Here is a 22030-nt window from a genome sequence, read left to right as displayed (position 1 = left end):
TGGGTTAGTGTTTTCATATGGATCCTCCAGTTAGACTGTTAAATCACTAAAACACACATCAATAGGTTCAACCAAGCTTAAGATGATACGTGCAACAAGTTTCAAAACAAATAACAAATAGTCTGAAATAAAGCAAAACCAAAGGTTCCTATAAAACCAAAAATCCTAAGTTAAACTCAAATGAATGAAAGAATGAAAAAGAAGAATACTTACTAGTGGGTTGCCTCTCACTAAGCGCTTGTTTATATTCAATAGCTTGACTCTGCAGTTGCTTAATTAACAGGTGTGTCCTGAAGATCCAAAGGCTTTTCTAGTGGAATCTCGGCTTCAGCCCAGTAGTGTTTGACTCTCTGTCCATTCACAGCAAATGATCTTCCATTGTTGTCTGTAAGAACGATAGTTCCATATGGCCTAACCGAATGGACTGTGTAGGGACCTGACCAACGAGAAGACTTTTTCCAGGAAATAATCTCAATCTAGAATCATAAAGAAGTACCTGGTCATCAGGCTCAAAGGTTCGAGTGAGGATCTTCTTGTCATGGTAAGCCTTTGTGCGTTCCTTGTAGAGCTTTGAGTTGTCATAGGCCTGAATCCGTATCTCATCAAGCTCATTCAACTGAATAACTCTCCTTTCTCCAGCTGATTTGATGTGAAATTCATCATCTTAACTGCCCAAGCTGCTTTGTGCTCTAAACGGAGTTTTGAAAGCTGTTCTGTTAGCCCATAGTGCATCATCTAACTTATAAGACCACTCCTTTTTTTGAGATTCCCACTGTCTTCTCAAGAATCTCTTTGATCTTCATGTTGGAAACTTCAACCTGACCGCTCGTTTGTGGTTGGTAGGGAGTAGCAATTCGATGCTGAACACCATACTGAAGAAGCAATTTCGCAAGAATCTTGTTAATGAAATGTGTTGGGGTCGGATTCCACCCAGGATAGCGAGCCGACCACTCCTCAACGCCTCGGGAGACATCGATGAGTTATCCGGAACCAGGCCACAAAACGCCTCGGAGATCTCGTCAAGAATCCATACCGAGGCGATGTCGAGAACGCTTCGGAGCAGTCTCATGAAGTGGTCCCCCGACCCGACCTCGAAACGCCTCGGGCATAAAACCTGGCAAATCGTCCCGAGGTGGGCTCCAAGACACCTCGGGAACCTGTCCTCAAATACCGCGGACCGAGCATCCCGAGCACGACCCGAGGCCAGCTTAATCACGGCTCGGAAGAGTCTCGGGTTAGACGAGGAAAACTTCAAAAGACTTAGCCGGTATAAATTCAAAACACATCATCTCCGAAAACCCCGGAAGAGATAATCTTCGAAGATATCACCGGATACAGAAATCCCAGAATCTTCGGAAGATAAGGGCAATCTCCTTCAACAAGATAAAGATAAAAAGAAATCTTCCGAGAATATCGCGAGAGGTGATATTCTCGAACTCTATAAAAAGCACCTCAGAAGACAAACAAAGAGAAAAGACACAAAAACGCTCTCAACTTCAGACTATCTTAAACGCTCTGACTTTGAAGGCAGAAACACTTATTTTCATATTCTAATACACTTGTACGATCAAATCATTACTTTCTCATTAATACAATCAAGAACACCGTCCGCGGTAATTGAGAATTCTGTTGTTCTTTGAGAATCTCACAAAGATCCGTTCTTTGAAGAAACCCTTAAAATAAATTCTATTGTGCGAGTTTTGACTCTCACAATTTGGCGCTAGAAGGAGGGGCGAGATTTTTCTAACTCCCGGAACACAGGACCAACCACCCAATTCACAATGGTCAACAATCAAATCCTCGGTAACACAGTTGATGCAGAGGGGAACCCAATCCCTCCGATCCAGACAGACGCTCCTGAAGCCGCTGCTCCCGCGACCCTTGCGGAACTGAGAAGTATGATGGCTCAACTTCAACAGAAGGTGAACGATCAAGAACAAGCAAATCGATCCTTGGCGCAGCAACTCGAAGCAGCTACCTCCCAAGGACTGATCAGGACTACTCGTTTCGGCGCGAGGCATCTTCAGGATCGACGGGCAGCAGCAGATCTCAATCCCATACGGCTCGTATTCCACACACCTGGCAATACTACAAGGCCCGTCCGCAGAACCGCACCGGAAATCGGGAAACAAATCGAAACGAACCGCAGCTCCCTCCTCCCCGAGCAGAGATTATCAAGGCCGATCATATCGACGCCTCGGACAATGAAGACTCCGAGGATAATATTAGGTGGGCTGAAGAGTATGCCAGAGAACAGGAAATAAGCGCCATCAAGCTATCCCTAGCCAAGGCAGAGAACGAGATGAAGCTCGTGAGATCCCAAATGCATAACGCAGTCTCCTCGGCACCAAACATCGACCGCATTCTGGAAGAATCCCACAACACACCGTTCACACATAAGATCTCCAACGCGATAATCTCAGATCCAGGAAAACTAAGAATCGAGTACTTCAACGGGTCTTCCGACCCGAAAGGGCATTTAAAGTCGTTCATCATCTCCGTGGCCCGAGCCCAATTCAGACCAGAAGAAAGAGACGCTGGTCTCTGTCACCTGTTCGTCGAGCACTTGAAAGGGCCAGCCCTGGATTGGTTCTCGAGACTCGAAGGAAATTCTGTGGACAGTTTTCAGGAGCTATCGACGCTCTTCCTAAAGCAATATTCGGTGCTAATCGATCCCGGCACATCAGACGCCGATCTATGGTCACTATCTCACCAGCCTAATGAGCCACTTCGAGACTTCCTCGCGAAATTCCGATCCACCCTAGCCAAAGTAGAAGGAATCAACGATGTGGCGGCTCTCTCGGCTCTGAAGAAAGCACTGTGGTACAAATCCGAATTTCGAAAGGAACTAAATTTGTCCAAACAAATTACGTAATCCGAGGCTCGGTGCAAGGAATCAATATTCGGTGCTAATCGATCCCGGCACATCGCCGCCGCGGATTCTCTCGTATTGGTCAAAATCAAAGCTTCTTTTAGAACCAGAGTATCTTCTTGTTTTAGCAGCAGAGTTGCTTCTACTTAGCTTCCCACATTGTATCAATATAGCATCAACTTCTTCTTTAGTACAGCTAGAGATTCTCACAAGCGGTGTAGAATTCGATTTCTCAGCCGCCACAGGAGAAGAAACTGGAGAATCTTTATCTGATTCTGTCTTCTTGGATCTCTCTTCATGGCTTCTTCTGTGTTTTATCACCACAACTTCTTCTTCTTCTTCTTCTTGATTCAGTTTCTCAGATTTGGGTTTTGCTTCTTCCTCCAAAGGCTCAATCACTGGTTCCATGGGTTTGATTGGATCTGAGGGTTTAACACTAGAGGGAAGAGAAGGGGAAGGTAGAAGTGAGTCAAGAACAAGAGAGTTTTTAGGGGAATGTCTTTTGTGTAAGAAGACAAAAAGATTCAAAACTTCAAACTTTCTTGTTTGGTAATGCGATTTGTGACAGACAAAAGTCCTTTTATTTCAGAAAGTATTCGGATAGGACCCGAGCCTTGCACCGAGCCTCGGATTACGTATCCCATGAAGAAGAGATGGAACTACTAGCTAGAAGACACGAACCGACCAAGCAAACGCCTCGCATCGATAAACCTCAACCCGGCGCTCCGAACCACAAGAAAGGCGCCCAAGGCGGGACATTCGTTCACCATGAAGGACGAAATTTCTCTGGAGCCCATAATTACCATGACGATACACCCCGAGGCGAAGCCACCCGAGGCCGAGGGCGAGGCCGCGGATGAGGACGCGGTCGGGAATCCTACACGTGGACGAAGGATCAACCCGCAGGAAACGAGCAAGAATATTGCAAGTTGCATAAGAGTTACGGCCATCACACTTCCAGATTTCGTAGCCTCGGAGCAAGGTGGCAGCAAAATTCCTGGCCAGAGAAATTGGTGGAGTTTTGACCATCGAGGATTTAGAGGCAGAAAAAGGTAAAACCGAGCAGGTCAACGCTGTGGCCAATCCCGAGCAGACGGCCCCCGCGGCGAACCCCGAAGGACCCAAAAGAGGCCGGGGTAATCGCGAAACAGACGACGATGAACCAGAAGCTGCTCGGGGAAGGATTTTTACAATTTTAGGGGATTTGGTTTTCTGTCAAGACACGGCAACATCAATCAAGGCATATCAAAGGAAAGCCGACGCGAATCGTAACTGGACGCGGCCATTTAATGGACCAAATGACGAAGTAACCTTTCATGAAAGCGATACCAACGGTTTAGACCAACCACACAACGATCCCTTAGTCATTACATTGACCATCGCTGATTTCAACGTCGAACGAGTCCTAGTCGACACGGGAAGCACACTGGACATCATTTTCCTTACAACTCTGCGAGAAATAAAGATCGATATGACGCAAATCGTGCCAACTCCACGACCTGTGCTCGGGTTCTCAGGGGAAACCACTATGACTCTCGGAACCATCAAACTGCCAGTCCGAGCCAAAGGGGTAACAAAAATCGTCGATTTCTCTGTTACCGACCAGCAGACCGTGTACAACGCGATTATCGGCACCCCATGGCTAAATCAGTTCCGAGCTGTCGCCTCGACGTATCATCTATGCCTAAAATTTCCCACAAACGACGGCGTGAAAACCATCTGGGGAAACAAGAAAAATGCTCGCATCTGCTTCATGGCAGCGCACAAGCTCAGGAACCCCGTCACTGAGTCGACGGCCGACGCGAATCATAAGAAGGCCAAGCTTGGTCGAGCTGAAGAAAAGTCAATCTCCGAGCAGTTATAGCAGCTAAAGATCGAAGAAGCTCGGGAATCTACGACACCAACTCTCCGAGCAGTTATAGCATCATTTTGCCTTGACGACGCAAAGCCCGAGCGATGCGTAGAAATCGGCGGAGATCTAGGAGAAGAACTAACAGCTGAACTCACCGCCTTCCTCAAAGAAAACGTCAATACTTTCGCCTAGTCCCCAGAAGATTTGCCCGGAGTAAGTGTTAACGTCGTATCACACGAGCTCAACATCGATCCAACTTTCAAACCCATCAAGCAGAAGAGGAGAAAATTGGGTTGGGAGCGAGCAGAAGATGTAAAAGCCGAGGTAGAAAAATTATTGAGGATTGGATCCATCACTAAGGCGAAATATCCCGATTGGATCGCAAACCCAGTCGTAGTAAAAAAGAAAAACGGCAAATGGAGAGTTTGCGTAGATTTCACAGACCTAAACAAAGCTTGCCCAAAAGACAGCTTCCCATTACCACACATCGATCGCCTCGTGGAATCAACTTCTGGAAACAAGCTACTGTCATTCATGGATGCTTTTGCCGGTTACAACCAGATCATGATGAACCTCGAAGATCAAGAAAAAACCGCTTTTTACACAGAGCAAGGCATTTTTTGTTACCGAGTGATGCCCTTCGGACTCAAGAACGCCGGGGCGACCTATCAACGCTTCGTCAACAAAATCTTCGCCTTACAGATCGGGAAGACAATGGAAGTCTACATTGACGACATGTTGGTGAAATCCATGGAAGAGAAAGATCACATAACCCACCTGCGCGAATGTTTCAAGCAGCTTAACCTCTACAACGTCAAACTCAATCCTGCAAAGTGTCGCTTCAGAGTAAGATCCGGCGAGTTCCTCGGGTACCTGGTCACACACCGCGGCATCGAGGTCATTGATGACTATACGTGGTAATAGCGAGAGACATCGATGAGTTATCCCGAACCGGGCCATAAAACGCCTCGGAGATCTCGTCAGGAATCCATACCGAGGCGATGTCGAGAACGCTTCGGAGCAGTCTCATGAAGTGGTCCCCCGACCCGACCTCGAAACGCCTCGGGCATAAAACCTGGCAAATCGTCCCGAGGTGGGCTCTAAGACACCTCGGGAACCTGTCCTCGAATACCGTGGACCGAGCATCCGAGCATGACCCGAGGCCAGCTTAATCACGGCTCGGAAGAGTCTTGGGTTAGACGAGGAAAACTTCAAAAGACTTAGCCGGTATAAATTCAAAACACATCATCTCCGAAAACCCCGGAAGAGATAATCTTCGAAGATATCACCGGATACAGAAATCCCAGAATCTTCGGAAGATAAGGGCAATCTCCTTCAACAAGATAAAGATAAAGAGAAATCTTCCGAGAATATCGCGAGAGGTGATATTCTCGAACTCTATAAAAAGCACCTCAGAGGACAAACAAAGAGAAAAGACACAAAAACGCTCTCAACTTCAGGCTATCTAAAACGCTCTGACTTTGAAGGCAGAAACACTTATTTTCATATTCTAACACACATGTACGATCAAATCATTACTTTCTCATTAATACAATCAAGAACACCATCCGCGGTAATTGAGAATTTTGTTGTTCTTTGAGAATCTCTCAAAGATCCGTTCTTTGAAGAAACCCTTAAAATAAATTCTATTGTGCGAGTTTTGACTCTCACAAAATGCTTACCTCCGTCATTGATGACTATACGTGGCACTCCAAAATGAGGGAAGATGATAGACTTGAAAAGTTTCACGACAACTACTCAATCATTCTTTTGACTAGCGATAGCCTCTACCCACTTGGAGACATAATCGACAGCTACTAGGATGTAGAGATTCTTGTTGGATAGTGGGAAGGGTCCCATGAAATCTATACCCCTACAATCGAAGACTTCAGATTTGGTAATCTTTCCCCTTCTCTAACAAGGATCACACTGCGATATGAACTTCTGAGCATCCTGAAACATTGTAGGCCACCAAAACACTGCTTGAAGAACTTTGGATACTGTCTTGAAGGTTGCAAAATGACCACCATAGCTAGAGCTGTGACAATGAGATAGTATATCAGGAACCTCTATTGCAGTAATGCATCTCCTATAAACTCCATTAGAACAATGCTTATAGAGATAAGGCTCATCCCAATAATATTGCCTAATCTCTCTCAGGAATCTCTTTTTGTTGTAATCTGTGAAATTATCTGATTCCACATCTGCAGCTAGGTAATTAACAATGTTAGCATACCATGGGTAGTCCTTCTCGACCGTTGTGGTGGCGCAATTCTCAGTTGGTGACCAATTTCTTGTCTGATAGGGAGGGTGTCGATCGACAGTTTTAGTGGTGTCGATCGACACCATCGCGCAACTGCGAATATCAACTTCCTCTTAAAAGTGAGTGTCGATCGACATTGAAGGAGTCTCGATCGACACTGAAGCTCGATTCTGCAACTTATCACATTTGCAGTCACCTTCTTCAGTTGTATCAATCATGTATATGTTCTCCTCTGGCAAGAAATCATTAATAGGGACATCATCATCGATCCTAATGCGTGACAAATGATCTGCGACACCATTCTCAACTCTTTTCTTATCTCTGACCTCGATGTCAAATTCCTGAAGAAGCAAAATCCATCTCAAAAGTCTTGGCTTAACATCTTTCTTTTGCATCAAAGACATCAAGGCAGCATGATCTGTGTGAACAATAACCTTGGATCCAACAAGATAAGATCGGAACTTTTAGAAAGCAAACACCAGAGCTAACAACTCCTTCTCTGTAGTTGCATAATTCCTTTGAGCATCATATGGTGTCCTACTTGCATAGTAGATGGCATGAAGTTTTTTATCCTTCCTCTGTCCTAGAACAGCCCGAACTGCAAAATCACTCGCATCACACATTACCTCAAAAGGTAGATCCCAGTCTAGTGGTTGAACAATTAGTGCGCTGATCAAGGCTTGTTTTATCTGCTGAAAGGCATCATGACACTCTTGTGTAAACTCGAATTTGACTTCTTTGTAGAGTAGAGCGGTGGACTTCTATACCATGCTCAGAAATTCTGTGATCGAGAACTATCCCATCCTGCACCATGAAGTGACATTTCTCCCAATTCAAAACCAGATGTTTCTCCTCACATGTTATTAATACTTTGCAGAGATTTTCTAAGCAATCCTCAAACGATGATCCATAAACTGAAAAATCATCCATGAAGACCTCCATGATATCCTCAATCATGTCTGTTAAGATAGACATCATACCACTCTAAAATATTGCAGGAGCATTACAAAGACCAAAAGGCATTCTCCGATAAGCAAGTGTACCATAGGGGCAAGTGAAAGTGGTTTTCTCATGGTCATCTGAATGAATCGAGATCTGAAAGAACCCTAAATATCCATCAAGAAAGCAATAGTACTTATGATTTGCTAACCTGTCCAACATCTGATCGATAAATTGTAAGGGGAAATGGTCATTCCTTGTGGCAGCATTCAGCTTTCTGTAATCGATGCACATTCGATGGTCTGTGATAATCCGAGGTGGAATTATCTCGTCTTTCTCGTTCTTGACAAGTGTAACTCCTCCTTTCTTAGGAACTACATGCACTGGACTAATCCAACTCCTATCTGAAATCGGATAGATAATCCATGCTTCCAACAGCTTCATAATCTCTTTCTTAACCACTTCTTTCAGATTCGAAATCAGTCTTCTCTGATTTCAATTGAAGACTTAGACTCATCCTCAAGGTGAATCCTATGCATGCAAACATCAGGAGAGATACATGCAATGTCATCAAGAGAATAGCCAAGAGCTTTGCGATGATTGCGCAGCTTGCTTAGCAATAAGGTGAGTTTTGCAGGATTAAGAGAAGCATTCACAATAGCATGATAAGTAGAATTTTCACCAAGAAAAGCGTACATTAGCCCTACTAGCAGTGGTTTCAAATCGATTTTAGGAGCCTTTGCTGAATCCCAATCAGAATTAGTAGTCGGTGTTGGAGTCACAGATGGAAGATCTTCTTCAACTATAAGTTGCATCACATGTTCAGTCTCATCTACCAGCTTAGTATGTGTAGAAGTTTCACTATCCAAATATGCACTATCTTCTATGGAAGAGACCAAAACTCGCTCTAGTGGGTCTTCTAATTCCATCTCTGAAATACTATCTGAAGCTGATGAAGTGAAAGAATCTATCAAGAAAGAATTCCCTTCTATGATCGGTTTCTTGACCAAAGTGTTCATATCGAACTGCATAGTAAGATCGCCAACATTCAGCCCTATCCTTCCTTGTCGAACATCTATAATTGCCCCAGCTGTGTGCAAGAAAGTTCTCCCAAGGATTAATGGATCCTTAGGTTCTTTTTCATAAGATAAGACTACAAAGTCTGTAGGAATCATGCTCTTCCCAATCATCACAGGAACATCGCTAAGAATCCCATCTAGAATTCGGGTAGAACGATCTGCCAACACAAGAGTGATAAAGGTAGGCTCAAGATTGGAATACCCAAGACGCATAGCAACTGAACGAGGTATCAGATTCACACTAGAACCGAGATCACATCAGGCTCTTGGGAAGTAATCGTGGTTGATGGTGACACTTAGTACAGAGGTTCCAGGGTCAGGTAGCTTTCTTGGAATTTGTTCATGAATGATATCGCTGCCTTGCTCTGAAATCATCATAATACTACATTCTTTCGTCAAATTCTTAGTGACCATTGTCTTGACATACCTTCTTACTGTGGGAGAGAGATGAATAGCTTCAACTAAAGGCATCTTAACAATCAGCTTATCAATCATAGGCTTGCATCTGACATCATGTAAGGCTTGTCTTGACTTTTTAGGACTCTTGGGGAAAGGAATTCGCCGATTTGCTGACTTGGTTTCAGCTGGAATTTGCACATTGTCTGAATGAGCTGGGTGTCGATCGATAGGGGGTGTGTGTCGATCGACACTATCGGGAATAATTTCCTCCTTCGCGAAATTGTCGATTCCACTCGACAAGGGCAAAACAGAGTCGTTAAGAGTAATCGGTGTCGATCGACACCCTGATGTATCAAGTGATGATATATCCCTATTTTTACCTATTTTATCTATGATTTAGGATTGTTTTTATAGAGTCTCTAGAGTGCTTTATAGTGCTTTTGGTGTGTTTTTGGTGTATTTACAGGTCTTGTATGTTCTGGGGGTTGTCAAGCGATTATGGAACACTTTGGAACAAAAATGGAGCAGAAAACCAGGCTTGAATGTAGTGTCGATCGATAATAGACTTGTGTCTTCCCAAACCTGTGTCTTCCCAAACCTGTGTAGGTATTGGTAACGGTTGTAATAAACCAGCTGGAGACAAAGTCGAGTATTTATGTCTCTAACATGCTTCACATTCTGATACAAACTTCTGTACTGTTTTCACTAATCCTTCCCAGTAAAAAGATTGTTGAATTCTCTTCATAGTTTTCAAAAATCTAGAATGACCACCTAGTAACCCGCTGTGATATTCTTCTAATATCAACGGTAAAAATTTGGAGTCTTTGGGTAAGACCAATCTGTTTTTCCACCATAACCTGCCATCTCTCACAGTATAGCTTGGCTTACCCGTTTTATCTGCTTGGCACGATTTAATCAAATCCTGCATTGTGGAACTGTTATCGATTTCATCATATATGTCTTGCAGCTGAAGAACTGTAGGCACTGTAAAAGCCATTAGCCAAACTGCATAAAATGATCCCATAGGTTGTACCATTCTGGATAGCCCATCAGCAGCCTTATTGTCAATCCCTGGCTTGTACAAAATATCAAAGTCATAATTGAGCAGTTTAATCAGCCATTTTTGATAATCCATAGTCACTTCTCTTTGATCCAACAAAAATTTCAGACTCTTCTGGTCTGTGTGCACCACAAACTTCCTGCCTAACAAGTAATGTTTCCATTTCTGAATGGACAACACAATTGCCATCAATTCTCTCTCATACATAGGCTTCAACTGTTCCATTGCATTCAGAGCATGGCTGAAGAAAGCGATAGGCTTCTTGTCTTGCATCAGAACAGCACCTAAACCAAAACCCGAGGCATCTGCTTCTACCATAAATACCTTATTAAAATCAGGTAAAGCCAATACGGGTGCACTCGTCATTGCTTTCTTCAACTATCAAAAGCTGATTGAGCCGTTTCACTCCATTCAAAACTATCTTTCCTCAGTAAATCTGTTAAAGGTCTTGCAAGCATACCATATCCTTTAATGAATCTTCTGTAATACCCAGTCAGGACTAAAAACCCTCTTAATTCTTTCACAGACTTAGGTGTAATCCACTTAGTCATCGCTGATGTTTTACTTGGATCTGTAAAAACCCCTTCTTGTAAGATGATATGCCCCAAGTATTCCACAGTTGGTTGAGCAAACATGCATTTCTTCTTATTAGCATAAAATTGCTGCTTTTCCAGAACCTGCAGCACTAAATTCAAATGCTCCACATGCTCTTGCTCACTTTTACTGTAAATGAGAATGTCATTAAAAAAAACCAACACAAACTTGCGAAGGAATGGTCGAAATGAATCATTCATGTTAGACTGGAAGGTAGCTGGGCATTCGACAAACCAAATGGCATAACCAAGAATTCAAAGTGCCAGTTCGAAAAGCCGTCTTCTCAATGTCTGCCTCCTTCATTCTTATATGATGGTAACCAGCTCTCAAGTCCATCTTAGAAAAAATTATAGCTCCATTTAGCTCATCCAACAGTGGGTCTATCATTGGAATTGGAAACTTATCTGGAACTGTAACTCTGTTTAGACCCCTGTAATCTACGAAAAACCGCCAACTCTTATCCTTCTTCTTAACCAGTAACACAGGACTGGAAAATGGGCTCTTACTTGAACGAATAATACCAGTGTTTAACATGTTAGCAACCAGCCCTTCCATCGCTTCCTTATGAGCATGTGGATACCTGTATGGACGCACACTCACTGCTCCAGTCCCATGCAATAGAGATATGGCATGTTCATTGCCTCTAATAGGTGGTAACCCTTTAGGTTCTCAAAACACATCCTCATATTGCTGTAATGCTTCTTCAATCTCCTTGATTTGAACTACAGGTTCCTGTTGTACCAACTGATGACTATTAAGAGTCACTTCAATTCCCTTATTTTGTAAACGCATCTCAGTAGACAAAGACTTGAGAGACATTTTAAAAGAATCCAACTCTGCATCTCCTTGTAAGGTCACCGTCTTGCCCTGATGCAAGAAAGAGAGCTCATGTCTTTCCCAATTTACATTACAGTCCCCTAAGGTTCTCAGCCAAGCGATTCCCAACATAACATCCACTGGACCAAGATCCAAAGTGATAAAGTCTGTTGTAAGTTCTAGATCATGTTCTGACCCAACTGGCAGGGACATACTCACCTTTTCACATATCCCCAAACCTTGAACAGTGATGCATGTCCCCAATCTGACATGGAAATTTGGGTTTGCCCGACTTTTTAGTTTAAGCTTCTTCACTGTATCCGGAGAGATGAAATTGTGTGTAGCACCACTGTCTAACATGACAATAACATCCCCTTTACCAATTGATTCTTTCATCTTAGTTGTGTTATAAGATGGTAGACCCATGTAGGATGAGAAAGAGAATTTTGCAAACTGAGCAACCGGTTCTTCACAACACACGTCCTTCCCATCATCTAACACTTCCATCTCCAATCCATTAATAACCGTCAACACCCGCAACTCCTTATTTGGACATTTATGTTCCCGGGACCATTGACCATCACAACGGAAACAAATTCCTTTTCTTCTCTTTTCATCTAACTCAGCTCCTGAATTATGTCTCCTAGGTCTGAGATCACTTCGCCCTCCTTGTTTCTCATTACCTTGACTCGTCTCTTTCAAGATAGTCTTCATCTTCCAGTTATTAGGATTTGTGTAAGAACTTCTATACTCCGCTTTAAAAGGTTCTTGATTCTCTTTGTTGAACAATTGCAACTCCTTTTGCACTCCTCTTCTCATCACACTAGTCTCCATTGATCTTGCCATAGCTACCATTTCAGGTAAGTTTTGTGGTTTGTGCATATGCATTAACTCCTGCATTTCTTCAGATACCCATTCAAGAAAATGCCTTCCAACTTCATATCATCTAATCCACTTACTTGTGATGATAAATCCTCAAATCTCTGGACATATTAAGACACAGAACCTGTCTGTTTAATACAAAACAAACTCTGACTAGGTCCTCGAAGCTTCAGGTTACCAAAACGCAGCATCAATCCCGACTTTAACTTCAACCAGCTTTCAAAATCACGTCTACTTACTGCACCCAGGTTACCAAAATCACGTACCAGCTTAGTGCTTCACCACTCACACTAACTGAAACCAAAGCCAATCGTTCAGCTTCTTTATAGCCGCCAGACCTGAAAATCTCTCTACTCTTGCAATCCAACCGTAAATGCCTTCCCCATCAAAGACAGGCATCTCAACATTCTTCAACAAATTCTCACGAATTCCAGGCCTAATCTGACCACGGCAAGGTTCCGGTAAAGAAACATGTACCTGATTACGGTAATCTTGAGATCTTGGTGGAATTGAGTGACTCGTTCCTCCCACTTCTTGTATTGTCTCAATTCTTGGCATTGAACTGAGAATCAACGCTAATTGTCTCTCAATAACCTCCAATTTTTGATCTTGTGACCCCATCTTTTCATCCAAAGAAACCATCTTGGAATCTAGGGTTGCGAGTTTCCCATCGGAACCTCTGATTTTACTTCCCAATTCCCCGATCTGATCGTACACATCCGCCAACGAAGCCGCTTGCTCCTCCGCCCGAGAAATTTCACGAACCGGCGATAAACTTGACTCCATCACCATCGCAAATACTATCGTTTTCTTCGATCGAACAAAATTTCCCAAACTTCAGCGTTAGATTCAATCTGAGATCACGAGCGCACCATTTGTTAAGAAGAAACGTGTAATCTTTATTAAAACCAACGAATCAATAAAATCTGTTCATAGAAAGAGCTCTAGACATACTCTAGATCATCACTCTCTCTCCACCAAGACACATGCGTCTTTGGTTTTACAACAACAAATTGCATAAACTTTCACTAGAAGCTAAGCTATTGTTTATATACACTTTAGCCTTCACACGTATCTTCAACTGCCACTCACGTGCTCCTCATCTGCCATCTCAGTCGCACGTGCCTCTCTTCTCTTCTTCATTGAGTATACTATTAACGGTCTATCAGTCTACTACAACAACATGACAAAAGTTACAGTCATTTGCTCCACCAAAAGTTTCTGAACTTTGGGAAAATCGATTCTTGACGTTGGGCTCGTCACTCTCTTTGATTCAATCATAATTACGATAGTCACCGGCTCAGTCAAGCTACTTCTTTTGTTGGCTGCAACGGGTGTTGAAGCAGAACCACCATGAGAGATGTAGCGGTTTAAGCCATTGTTTGAATCCATTTGCGATGGCATTGGATGGTTGTGTTCACCCTCATAAGTTGCAACTAACACGGACTGATCCTCCACACTTCTCTGAACCTGAATAGAAACAAACACAGGATCAAAATCAGATTAATAAGTCTATCAAATTTGTATTATGCCAATTCATATTTTAAGCGAGAGTCAGGTTTTTTTCTTTATGAATTACGTTCTTTTTGACAGAACAGCTTGGAGCACAAGCACATTTGAAGTAAGCTCTTGGAGATGGATTGTCTCAAGTCACTTTCTGTCCATTGTTACCATGGGAGTCGCTTGCCATAAAGGATGCACCTTGACCTTTTCTACTACCTACAAATTAAATTTTCAAGATTTAATTAAAACACTAAAGAAAAAGCTACAAGATCTAGAAAGAGGTTTAGAAGAAAATGGGCTCTTTACCTCTATGCATCTAAGTGCGCAAACGGTAATCACTAGTAATGGAATCAGAGATGTGGTCAAAGTTTTTCTTTTTCTTGATAGGATATCTCCTCTGCTGGTGCAAGTAATAATTTCTCCATGGTTTCGTATCTGCAACACAAAATACATGTCATCAAAACTGCAACCCTCTATCTTCAACTTCAGCTTCTTCATCACTTGTAGCCTTAGTTCCACCCAACAACAGAGCCTCTTCATCATCACTACCCAAAATTTCAAGTTCGTCAATCTTTTTCAATAGATCGAATCTGGAATAAAGTCTTGTGAATTTCCTTCATTACCAACTCAAGTCTGTTTTTTTCGAATAATCGTCTGGCCAGTCCCTTTTTTGCAAAGAGGAAGCCAATAAATCCTTCTAAAAAACAGAAATAATTTTATTTTATTTTTTTAATTCGAAATATATGGATATTACTAGTATATCCCCATCCGAACCTATTAATTACCAGAAAAACCATAGTAAATCCAACATATGAATGAATGCTATGTTGATATTTAGGTAATATTGGCGGATGTGGGTAATACCTTAGAGTAATACTACAATTGTGATTTATCGATAGTTAGTACTAGTAACTTTGAGAAATACTACATAGTAAAATAGGAGTATCTGTGTAATAATGGTAATTACGGAGAATACTTCTGAGAAATACAGAGTAATACTGTGGCAGTACTATTTACAATTGAGTGATATATGAATAGTAGGATTTGTGTAATACTGGTAATTTCGGGGAATACTTATGGGAAATACAGAGTAATACTGTACTATTTACAATGATATATGAATGAATGTTTGTTTCTTTCAGGATATGGAGGAAGCGATGGCAATGCAGCCACTTGGTATGTACTTCCCGGCGTCGGAGTATACCAAGAAGATGAAGTTAGCAACGAGGTGTTATATCTCGGAGGTGTTGAAGACCTTCGCTGACTTGGAACATCCTCTAACGGATTTTGAGAAGAATTATTTTATGGAGCATCTGAGTTTCAAGCACATCTACCACCTGCCTTCCGGATATACCCACAAGTTAATGGGGATGTGGATGCTTTTTCTTCGAACGGCATATATTGAGAAGAAGATGGAGGTTTGGTTCGTTGTTAATGGAGTTCCCATCCGCTATGGTATTAGGGAGAATGCTTTGATCTCTGGTTTCAACTGCAAGGCCTATACAGCTAATTATCAGAGTGCTGGTAATATGAACTTCGCCAACAGGTACTTCAAAACCGGGGTAACGTGAAGACGTGAAAACCAAGCTAATGGAGATGGAACCGGCTAGATCAATGGATAGGTTGCGGATGGCGGTCCTCTATTTTCTAACAAGCATCATTGCCGTGCCTACTAAGACCAGAGAAAGGGCTAGTCCAATTGATGATTTTTGTGTTAGGGCTGCAAGTGATCTTACGTTTTTTAAGACATTTCCATGGGGGAGATATTCATTTGAGTACATGTTAAAATCGATCTCACACACATTGGATCATTTTAACGGTGTCGTCCCGAACACTCAGTCACCATGGCCTGTTCTCGGATTCTGTGTGCCGCTTGAGGTAAGTCACATGTTTTATCCTTGTTACATTTTCGTAATTGAAGCTAACAATTAAATTTCATGTGTTTTGTGTAGTTTTTAGCATTTGAGGTCATTCCATCACTTAGGGAAAGATTCATAGAAGAAAAAGAGGGTGCACATGCCGGTTGTCCAAGGATGTGCAAGGTGAATTTCAAGAGGACCGAGATGAAAGGGTTTACCCTCGAGCAAATCAACCATGTACTCAGAACAACGGAGGCTAGTATTTCCTATTATTCCTTGAGCAAATATGATTTTATTTCTTTCTAATATTTCATTGTCTATTATTTTCATAGGTCATTGAGAGTATAATTAGAGAGAAGGCTGAAGAAGTACCTCTTTTGGCTGAAATCACGGGAGTAGAGGATGATGTTGATAAGCACGATGTTGTAGTTGATAGTTGGATAAACCGTCTTGGTCAAGGGCGTGAAATTAGATTTGAGGAGGTGTGCAACGAGGATGTGCAGGCACGAATGGAAGCCCCAAATGAAGAGGAAGTTCCCACAACTATTGGACCGGGAGACCCGACGTTAGTTGATGTAATGGAGAAGCTCCATTCCATCAATGACAAGCTGAATGAAGCTTTGTTGGCGCTTATGGAAATGGAGGAAAAACAAGCAACGTTCGAAGCATTTATGGATGAGATGAAATCCAAGGTAAATCTGGGTAATACCGGATATACTGTACCATAATTGGTAATATCGCGTAATACCAAGGTTTAACTAAATTAACAATGCAGATGTCTCAGAACCCACCAGATGAGGAGGAAGCAACAACCAAGGACAATGCGGCTGCTCCTGTTGTGCCCAAACGAGTGACCCGTTCAACCCGTGCAAACTCTAGTAACGTGTGAAAACTATTCGTGTAACTTCTCCGGATTTGTATTTTGATTTCTTGTACTTTGACTTATTTTTAGGATTTCGCAAGTACTCGTAAAACTATGTTTGGATTCAATTAATGTATTAGGATGTTTTATGATATTGTTAACTGAAATACGGGAAATACCTCGTGCTACTACTACTAAGATATTGAATTTTACTGAAATACTGGAAATACCTCGTGCTATTACGACTAAGAGATATACTGGAAATACAAAAGGCTACTACAACGAAGAGATATACTGGAAATACAACATGCTACTACTACTAAGAGATGTACTGGAAATATCAAACTGAACAACCATAGTATTACCAATCAAAGAGAAGTCTTACAATCGAAGGAAAAGTCTTACAAAGCATACGGAAAGTCTTACAAAGCATAGGGAAAGTCTTACAAGCAAATTAACAATAAGATTAAGGAACAATAGCATAACACATTACTTCTTTGGAGCCATAGGATTACGGAATACCACTTTGCTCACGTTCACAATCTCTGCACGGTGGGCTTTCAATTCTTTTTGCATTTCTTCTATGAGATACTCATGACTTAGAACTTTCTTCCGATTGTAATCAACACTCTCCCTTAAGCTACTCACCTCTTCTTCCATAGCCTTATCCCAAAGTTTACGGATGTGCATTAAATCAGTTCTATCATCCTACAAAGTACCAAATATTTATCAAATATAGATCTAGATCTACAAAAACTAGAAAAACTTGTGCAATATTACTTGTTCTAGACAGTATTACCAAAACGGGAAATACTCTGAAATACCAAATATATCTAGATCTAGATCTACACAAACTTGAAAAACTTGTGCTCTACATCAACATACCTTAAACTTCTCGCATTGATAGTATCTCTTTTCATCCTTTCGAGTGTCGACAATGCTACCACCACATGGACAAAACTTAGGAATCCCTTCCATCATCGCAACCATTTCCATTTGCTCAATGGCTCTCTTCGCCACTTTCAAATCATCGTAGTAGGGGTCTCTCTCACACTCTCTATCCATGTTAGAAAGATGAAAGAAAGATGAGAGATGTGAGAGAATTCGAGTCGAAGAGAGAGATGAGAGATGTGGGAAAAGAGAGATGAGAGATGAAAGAAAAAGAGGAAAGAAGATGAAAGATGAAAGAAAGATGTAAGAAGAGATCGAAAAAGAAAGAGGAAAAAGAAAAAAGTGAAATTTTTGGTTTTGGAGGGAATCTCAAAATTTGTTAGGCGCCAAAAATTTAGGGGGAAAACCAAAAAAATTAATTCCCCACGTGTGCGCCTTTTTTGGAGATTTTTGACATATGCGCAGCCTTTTTACAGCATAGTATTTCCTAAGGTTTTTGTAGTGCCAATTTCTCAAATAGTATTACCTTCCATGTTTTTCATGTTTAGTAGTATTTCCTATATTTACAATTTGTTTATTTAGTAGTACACTGGATTGAACTTTATAAATATAGAGGTTTAAATATTTTGTGCAATTATAAATTAAATATATATAGCAATATGAATTTTTCATTTTAAGTTGGTGATAATATTAAAAGTGAGCTTAAAAGTATAAGGGATATGTTGTATTGAGTCTACTAAAGATAAGTTAAACGATTTAATATTAAAATTTCTAACTTAATTAAGTATAAATGATTAATAATATATTTTTATCTGTTAATAACTCACTCTATTCATTTTCATTGAGTTTTGAGGTAAACAAATTCGAACTCCATAACACCAACTTAGTATTACCAGTAGTACTAATATGACCACAAATTCGACAGAAACAGACATGATATTACTTGTTATAACCAGTATTACAAAAAAACAATAGAAACACACATAGTATTACAGAAGGGGAAATACAGTATTACATAGTAAGTCCATACCATCAAAACAACAAATCACTGCAGAAACAAAGTAAAAAACTCAGATAGGCGTATTCCCAAATAATAACCATTGACACGATTGCTTTGGACGCCTTTTGTTTTGCGTCCTTTGTCATTTTGGCCGCTTTTCCCCGGTTGATGGAAACCTTAGCATTTTTTTCCTTCATTTCTTCGGTTTTTTAGACAGCGGAACTATCTTCAACGCCTTTACTTCATCTGGTACTTCCGACTGTGACCTATCCGGAACAAGATAAATACCTATCGCATCAAGCATTGGTATTAACGAGTATTTCCTTGCATTTTTAAACACATTGTTCAAAGATTCCATACAATTGCTTGTGTCTAAGTTGTATCTTTCTCCGGCAAAACAACACCTTGCCCATTTTTCTTTCACGGTTGTATCCTCCAAATACTTGGTCGCCTTAGGATATCTCAACTTAAACCCATCATATGCTCGGTTGAAGTCCGCCACGACGTAGACCCGACTTAACTCCTGAAACTTCCATGCGAGTACGTCTCGGTTGGTGTGAGTAGCATGACCTTTCACATTTTGGGACAAATGCCAAATACAATACCCATGATGAGCTGCGGTATACACGTTCCGTATGGCCTTTATGAGGCTTGCATTTCTGTCCGTCATGAAGACCAATTCTGAAGTATCGGGTACAACCGTTTTTAGCTTCTCGAAAAACCACTCCCAACTAGCATCATTCTCACCGTCGAGTACGGCAAACGCTATGATGTAATGGTGACGGTTAGGATCTTGAGCCGAGGCAAACACTAGCACTCCGCCATATCCGTTTTTCAAATGTGTTGCATCCACAATTAAAACTTTCCTCATCACTCTAAAACCTTCAATGCTAGCTCCCAAAGCTACGAATACGTACTGAAATTTATCATTTTCATCCAATTTCAGATAAGTAACTGTACCATCATTTACCTTCTTCAACATGTACAAATAACAATTGATATCCTTGTAGCTTTCTTCCCGGCTACCTTTTAAATCATAAATCGCATGATATTTCCCCCTTAGCACTGTCGAGTATGATACTTTCACACCTAATTTCGTCTGAACTAGCTCCATGATAATTCTTGGAACCGGAGTTTCCACCTGTCCCAGAAAATGATCATGAAGGACAGCTGCGACTAATTGTGGGTTGCCTTTCCTTTTCCTGAGCCTACTACTACCTTTACTTAGTCGAGTGCAACTATGCATCTTATTGTACCTTCTAATCGAAAATAAATCAGTATTACTTTAGGACATAGCGCTCCTTATCCAACTTCTTAATCACATAACCAAAACTGTTAGCAAATGCAGCTCTATCCACCACCTCGTGCAATGCCGCCTTGTTTGGAAATTCTTGACGTAAGGTCAACCCAATTCCGTCTTCCCATTCTTTTTTAAATATACTCGGTTCTACAGCAGGTGGCGACTCAACATACTGTTCCCCCCCTATCAGAATTATCCATAGACTCATCATAGCGTGTTTCATCTTCTTGAGTCCCGTGATCCTCCACTATTGCCTCAAGTTGATGTTGAGTTCCTTGTTCCTCTTCTAATAAGACGATGAGTGCACCATCATCCACTCTCATTTCATCCTCCTCTGAATTCAACTCCGTATAGTTCTCACCAACAGAACTTTTACCAACTCTAGACAATTGCTCGGGCAATTGCTCCGGCTCGGGCGGTTTAGAGATTTCCTCCACAACCAAAACACTTCTCCGGTTATTTTTTGCAAATGTTACATAAACAAAGACATCCTCATCATCACAAACGTTCATCTCTTCCTCTACTCCAAACAACCGTGGATTGTACCTCATATATAATTTTACCTTATTTGCATCCAAGCTTCGTCATCATCCTATCTTCTAACATTGAGAGAGTAATCTTCTCCCCTAATGTCTTCATCATCACATTATACATGCGACCTTGGAATTTAAAATATATGATCACGTTCTCTTTCATTGTAACCTGCCAAATCAATACACATACTCAGTCAATATTACTAGTATTACCGATTCTAGTACATTTTCAGTAATACAAGTACTAATTCTGAAATATTACATGTGTGAGTAATACTATTACATATATGAAATACTACGTGTCTAAGTAATACTGGTGCTATTAAAACATATTATCTATATAAATTACGGTACTACTATAGCTAGTTCGACTAGTATTATTTTCGCGACAAGAACAAATATTCGATTTGAGTTCAATTTAGTATGAATTAGCATGTGAAATCAATTGCTTACCCATTAACAGGCCAAATGAAGCCTAAATCTATACTTAAACTTCTAATGTAGGTGCTAAAACACAATAACCCAAATCTAATTGGATTGAATCTCAAAATCCTCAAAATATGTAAATTCAAAGAGAAATCTTTTAGATTGTTCTAAATACGTACCTTGACTTCAATGCTCGACGCAGCTCGCAGGAAGAGAATAAACGGCAGAGCTCGTCGACGGTGGAGGAGCTCGTCGACGGTGGAGGAGCTCGTCGGAAGAGCGTGGAAAAAAGAGTAGGTGACGAAATTTTTTTTTTCCCGTTTTCGAATTTTTTTTCTTTCTTTATTTTCTGTTTTTAATTTTATTTCATTTTGAATTTTCTTTATTAATGATAAGGGTAAAATGGTCTAAGCACATTTCATTAAAGAGAAAGGGATATGTAGAATAGAAAAGGATTTTATAGGTTTGTGGTGTCACAAAGGGGAGACAAGAGATGATCATTCGTTTTTTTCTTTCTCAAGTGTATTTGGGCTTGGGCTTTTAAATGAAAACACAGCTCATCTTCTCCCCACTCAACCCAATTTTAATCCTAAACCAAAGACTAATTAACCACTAAATTGAACCAGTCCTCAACGATCAACGTGACGACAATTCCGATTCCGACATTTCTCTGTGAGTTTGGTGTTCCTAAACATGTAAATATGGGTTTCGGGTAGGATTTAATTTCTTCCGATTTCCCAAATTCTGGAATTTGATTCGATTCTCTGTTTTAAATATTTGTCTTCTTATTTTTTCTTTTTTTTTGTCAAAAAAATATTTGTCTTCTCTAATCATTTTTGTTTGCAATTTTTTAAAAACTTCGTTTATCTCTCTTTCAGCTTTTCGAAAATCTCAGAAAGT

The 22030-nt window shown here is 41.0% G+C and overlaps 1 protein-coding gene and 6 pseudogenes across 7 annotated transcripts; 2 read left to right on the top strand and 5 right to left on the bottom strand.

Annotated features, from left to right (window-relative positions):
- Nucleotides 1-275: 275 nt before the first annotated feature.
- On the bottom strand, nucleotides 276-930 carry AT3G32093 (annotated as a pseudogene; the record flags this gene model as incomplete). The annotated part of the gene is made up of 1 exon: nucleotides 276-930.
- Nucleotides 931-1781: 851 nt separating this feature from the next.
- Nucleotides 1782-5639, top strand: AT3G32092 (annotated as a pseudogene; the record flags this gene model as incomplete). The annotated part of the gene is made up of 1 exon: nucleotides 1782-5639.
- A 59-nt stretch (nucleotides 5640-5698) lies between these two features.
- On the bottom strand, nucleotides 5699-13162 carry AT3G32091 (annotated as a pseudogene; the record flags this gene model as incomplete). The annotated part of the gene is made up of 1 exon: nucleotides 5699-13162.
- A 671-nt stretch (nucleotides 13163-13833) lies between these two features.
- On the bottom strand, nucleotides 13834-14799 carry AT3G32090 (WRKY family transcription factor; the record flags this gene model as incomplete). Its single annotated transcript, NM_114032.1, has 4 exons — nucleotides 13834-13926; nucleotides 14053-14226; nucleotides 14428-14475; nucleotides 14566-14799. 4 exons carry the CDS (start codon nucleotides 14797-14799, stop codon nucleotides 13834-13836), a joined length of 549 nt encoding a protein of 182 aa, NP_189752.1.
- Nucleotides 14800-15416: 617 nt separating this feature from the next.
- AT3G32080 lies at nucleotides 15417-17007 on the top strand (annotated as a pseudogene; the record flags this gene model as incomplete). The annotated part of the gene is made up of 5 exons: nucleotides 15417-15805; nucleotides 15978-16137; nucleotides 16212-16301; nucleotides 16451-16810; nucleotides 16894-17007.
- A 462-nt stretch (nucleotides 17008-17469) lies between these two features.
- On the bottom strand, nucleotides 17470-18045 carry AT3G32070 (annotated as a pseudogene; the record flags this gene model as incomplete). The annotated part of the gene is made up of 2 exons: nucleotides 17470-17688; nucleotides 17866-18045.
- Nucleotides 18046-19064: 1019 nt separating this feature from the next.
- AT3G32060 lies at nucleotides 19065-20722 on the bottom strand (annotated as a pseudogene; the record flags this gene model as incomplete). The annotated part of the gene is made up of 1 exon: nucleotides 19065-20722.
- Between the last annotated feature and the right edge of the window lie 1308 nt (nucleotides 20723-22030).

Source organism: Arabidopsis thaliana, chromosome 3 (assembly GCF_000001735.4).
Source record: "Arabidopsis thaliana chromosome 3, partial sequence".
Lineage (NCBI taxonomy): Eukaryota > Viridiplantae > Streptophyta > Magnoliopsida > Brassicales > Brassicaceae > Arabidopsis > Arabidopsis thaliana.
This window is presented reverse-complemented; position numbering and strand designations above follow the sequence as displayed.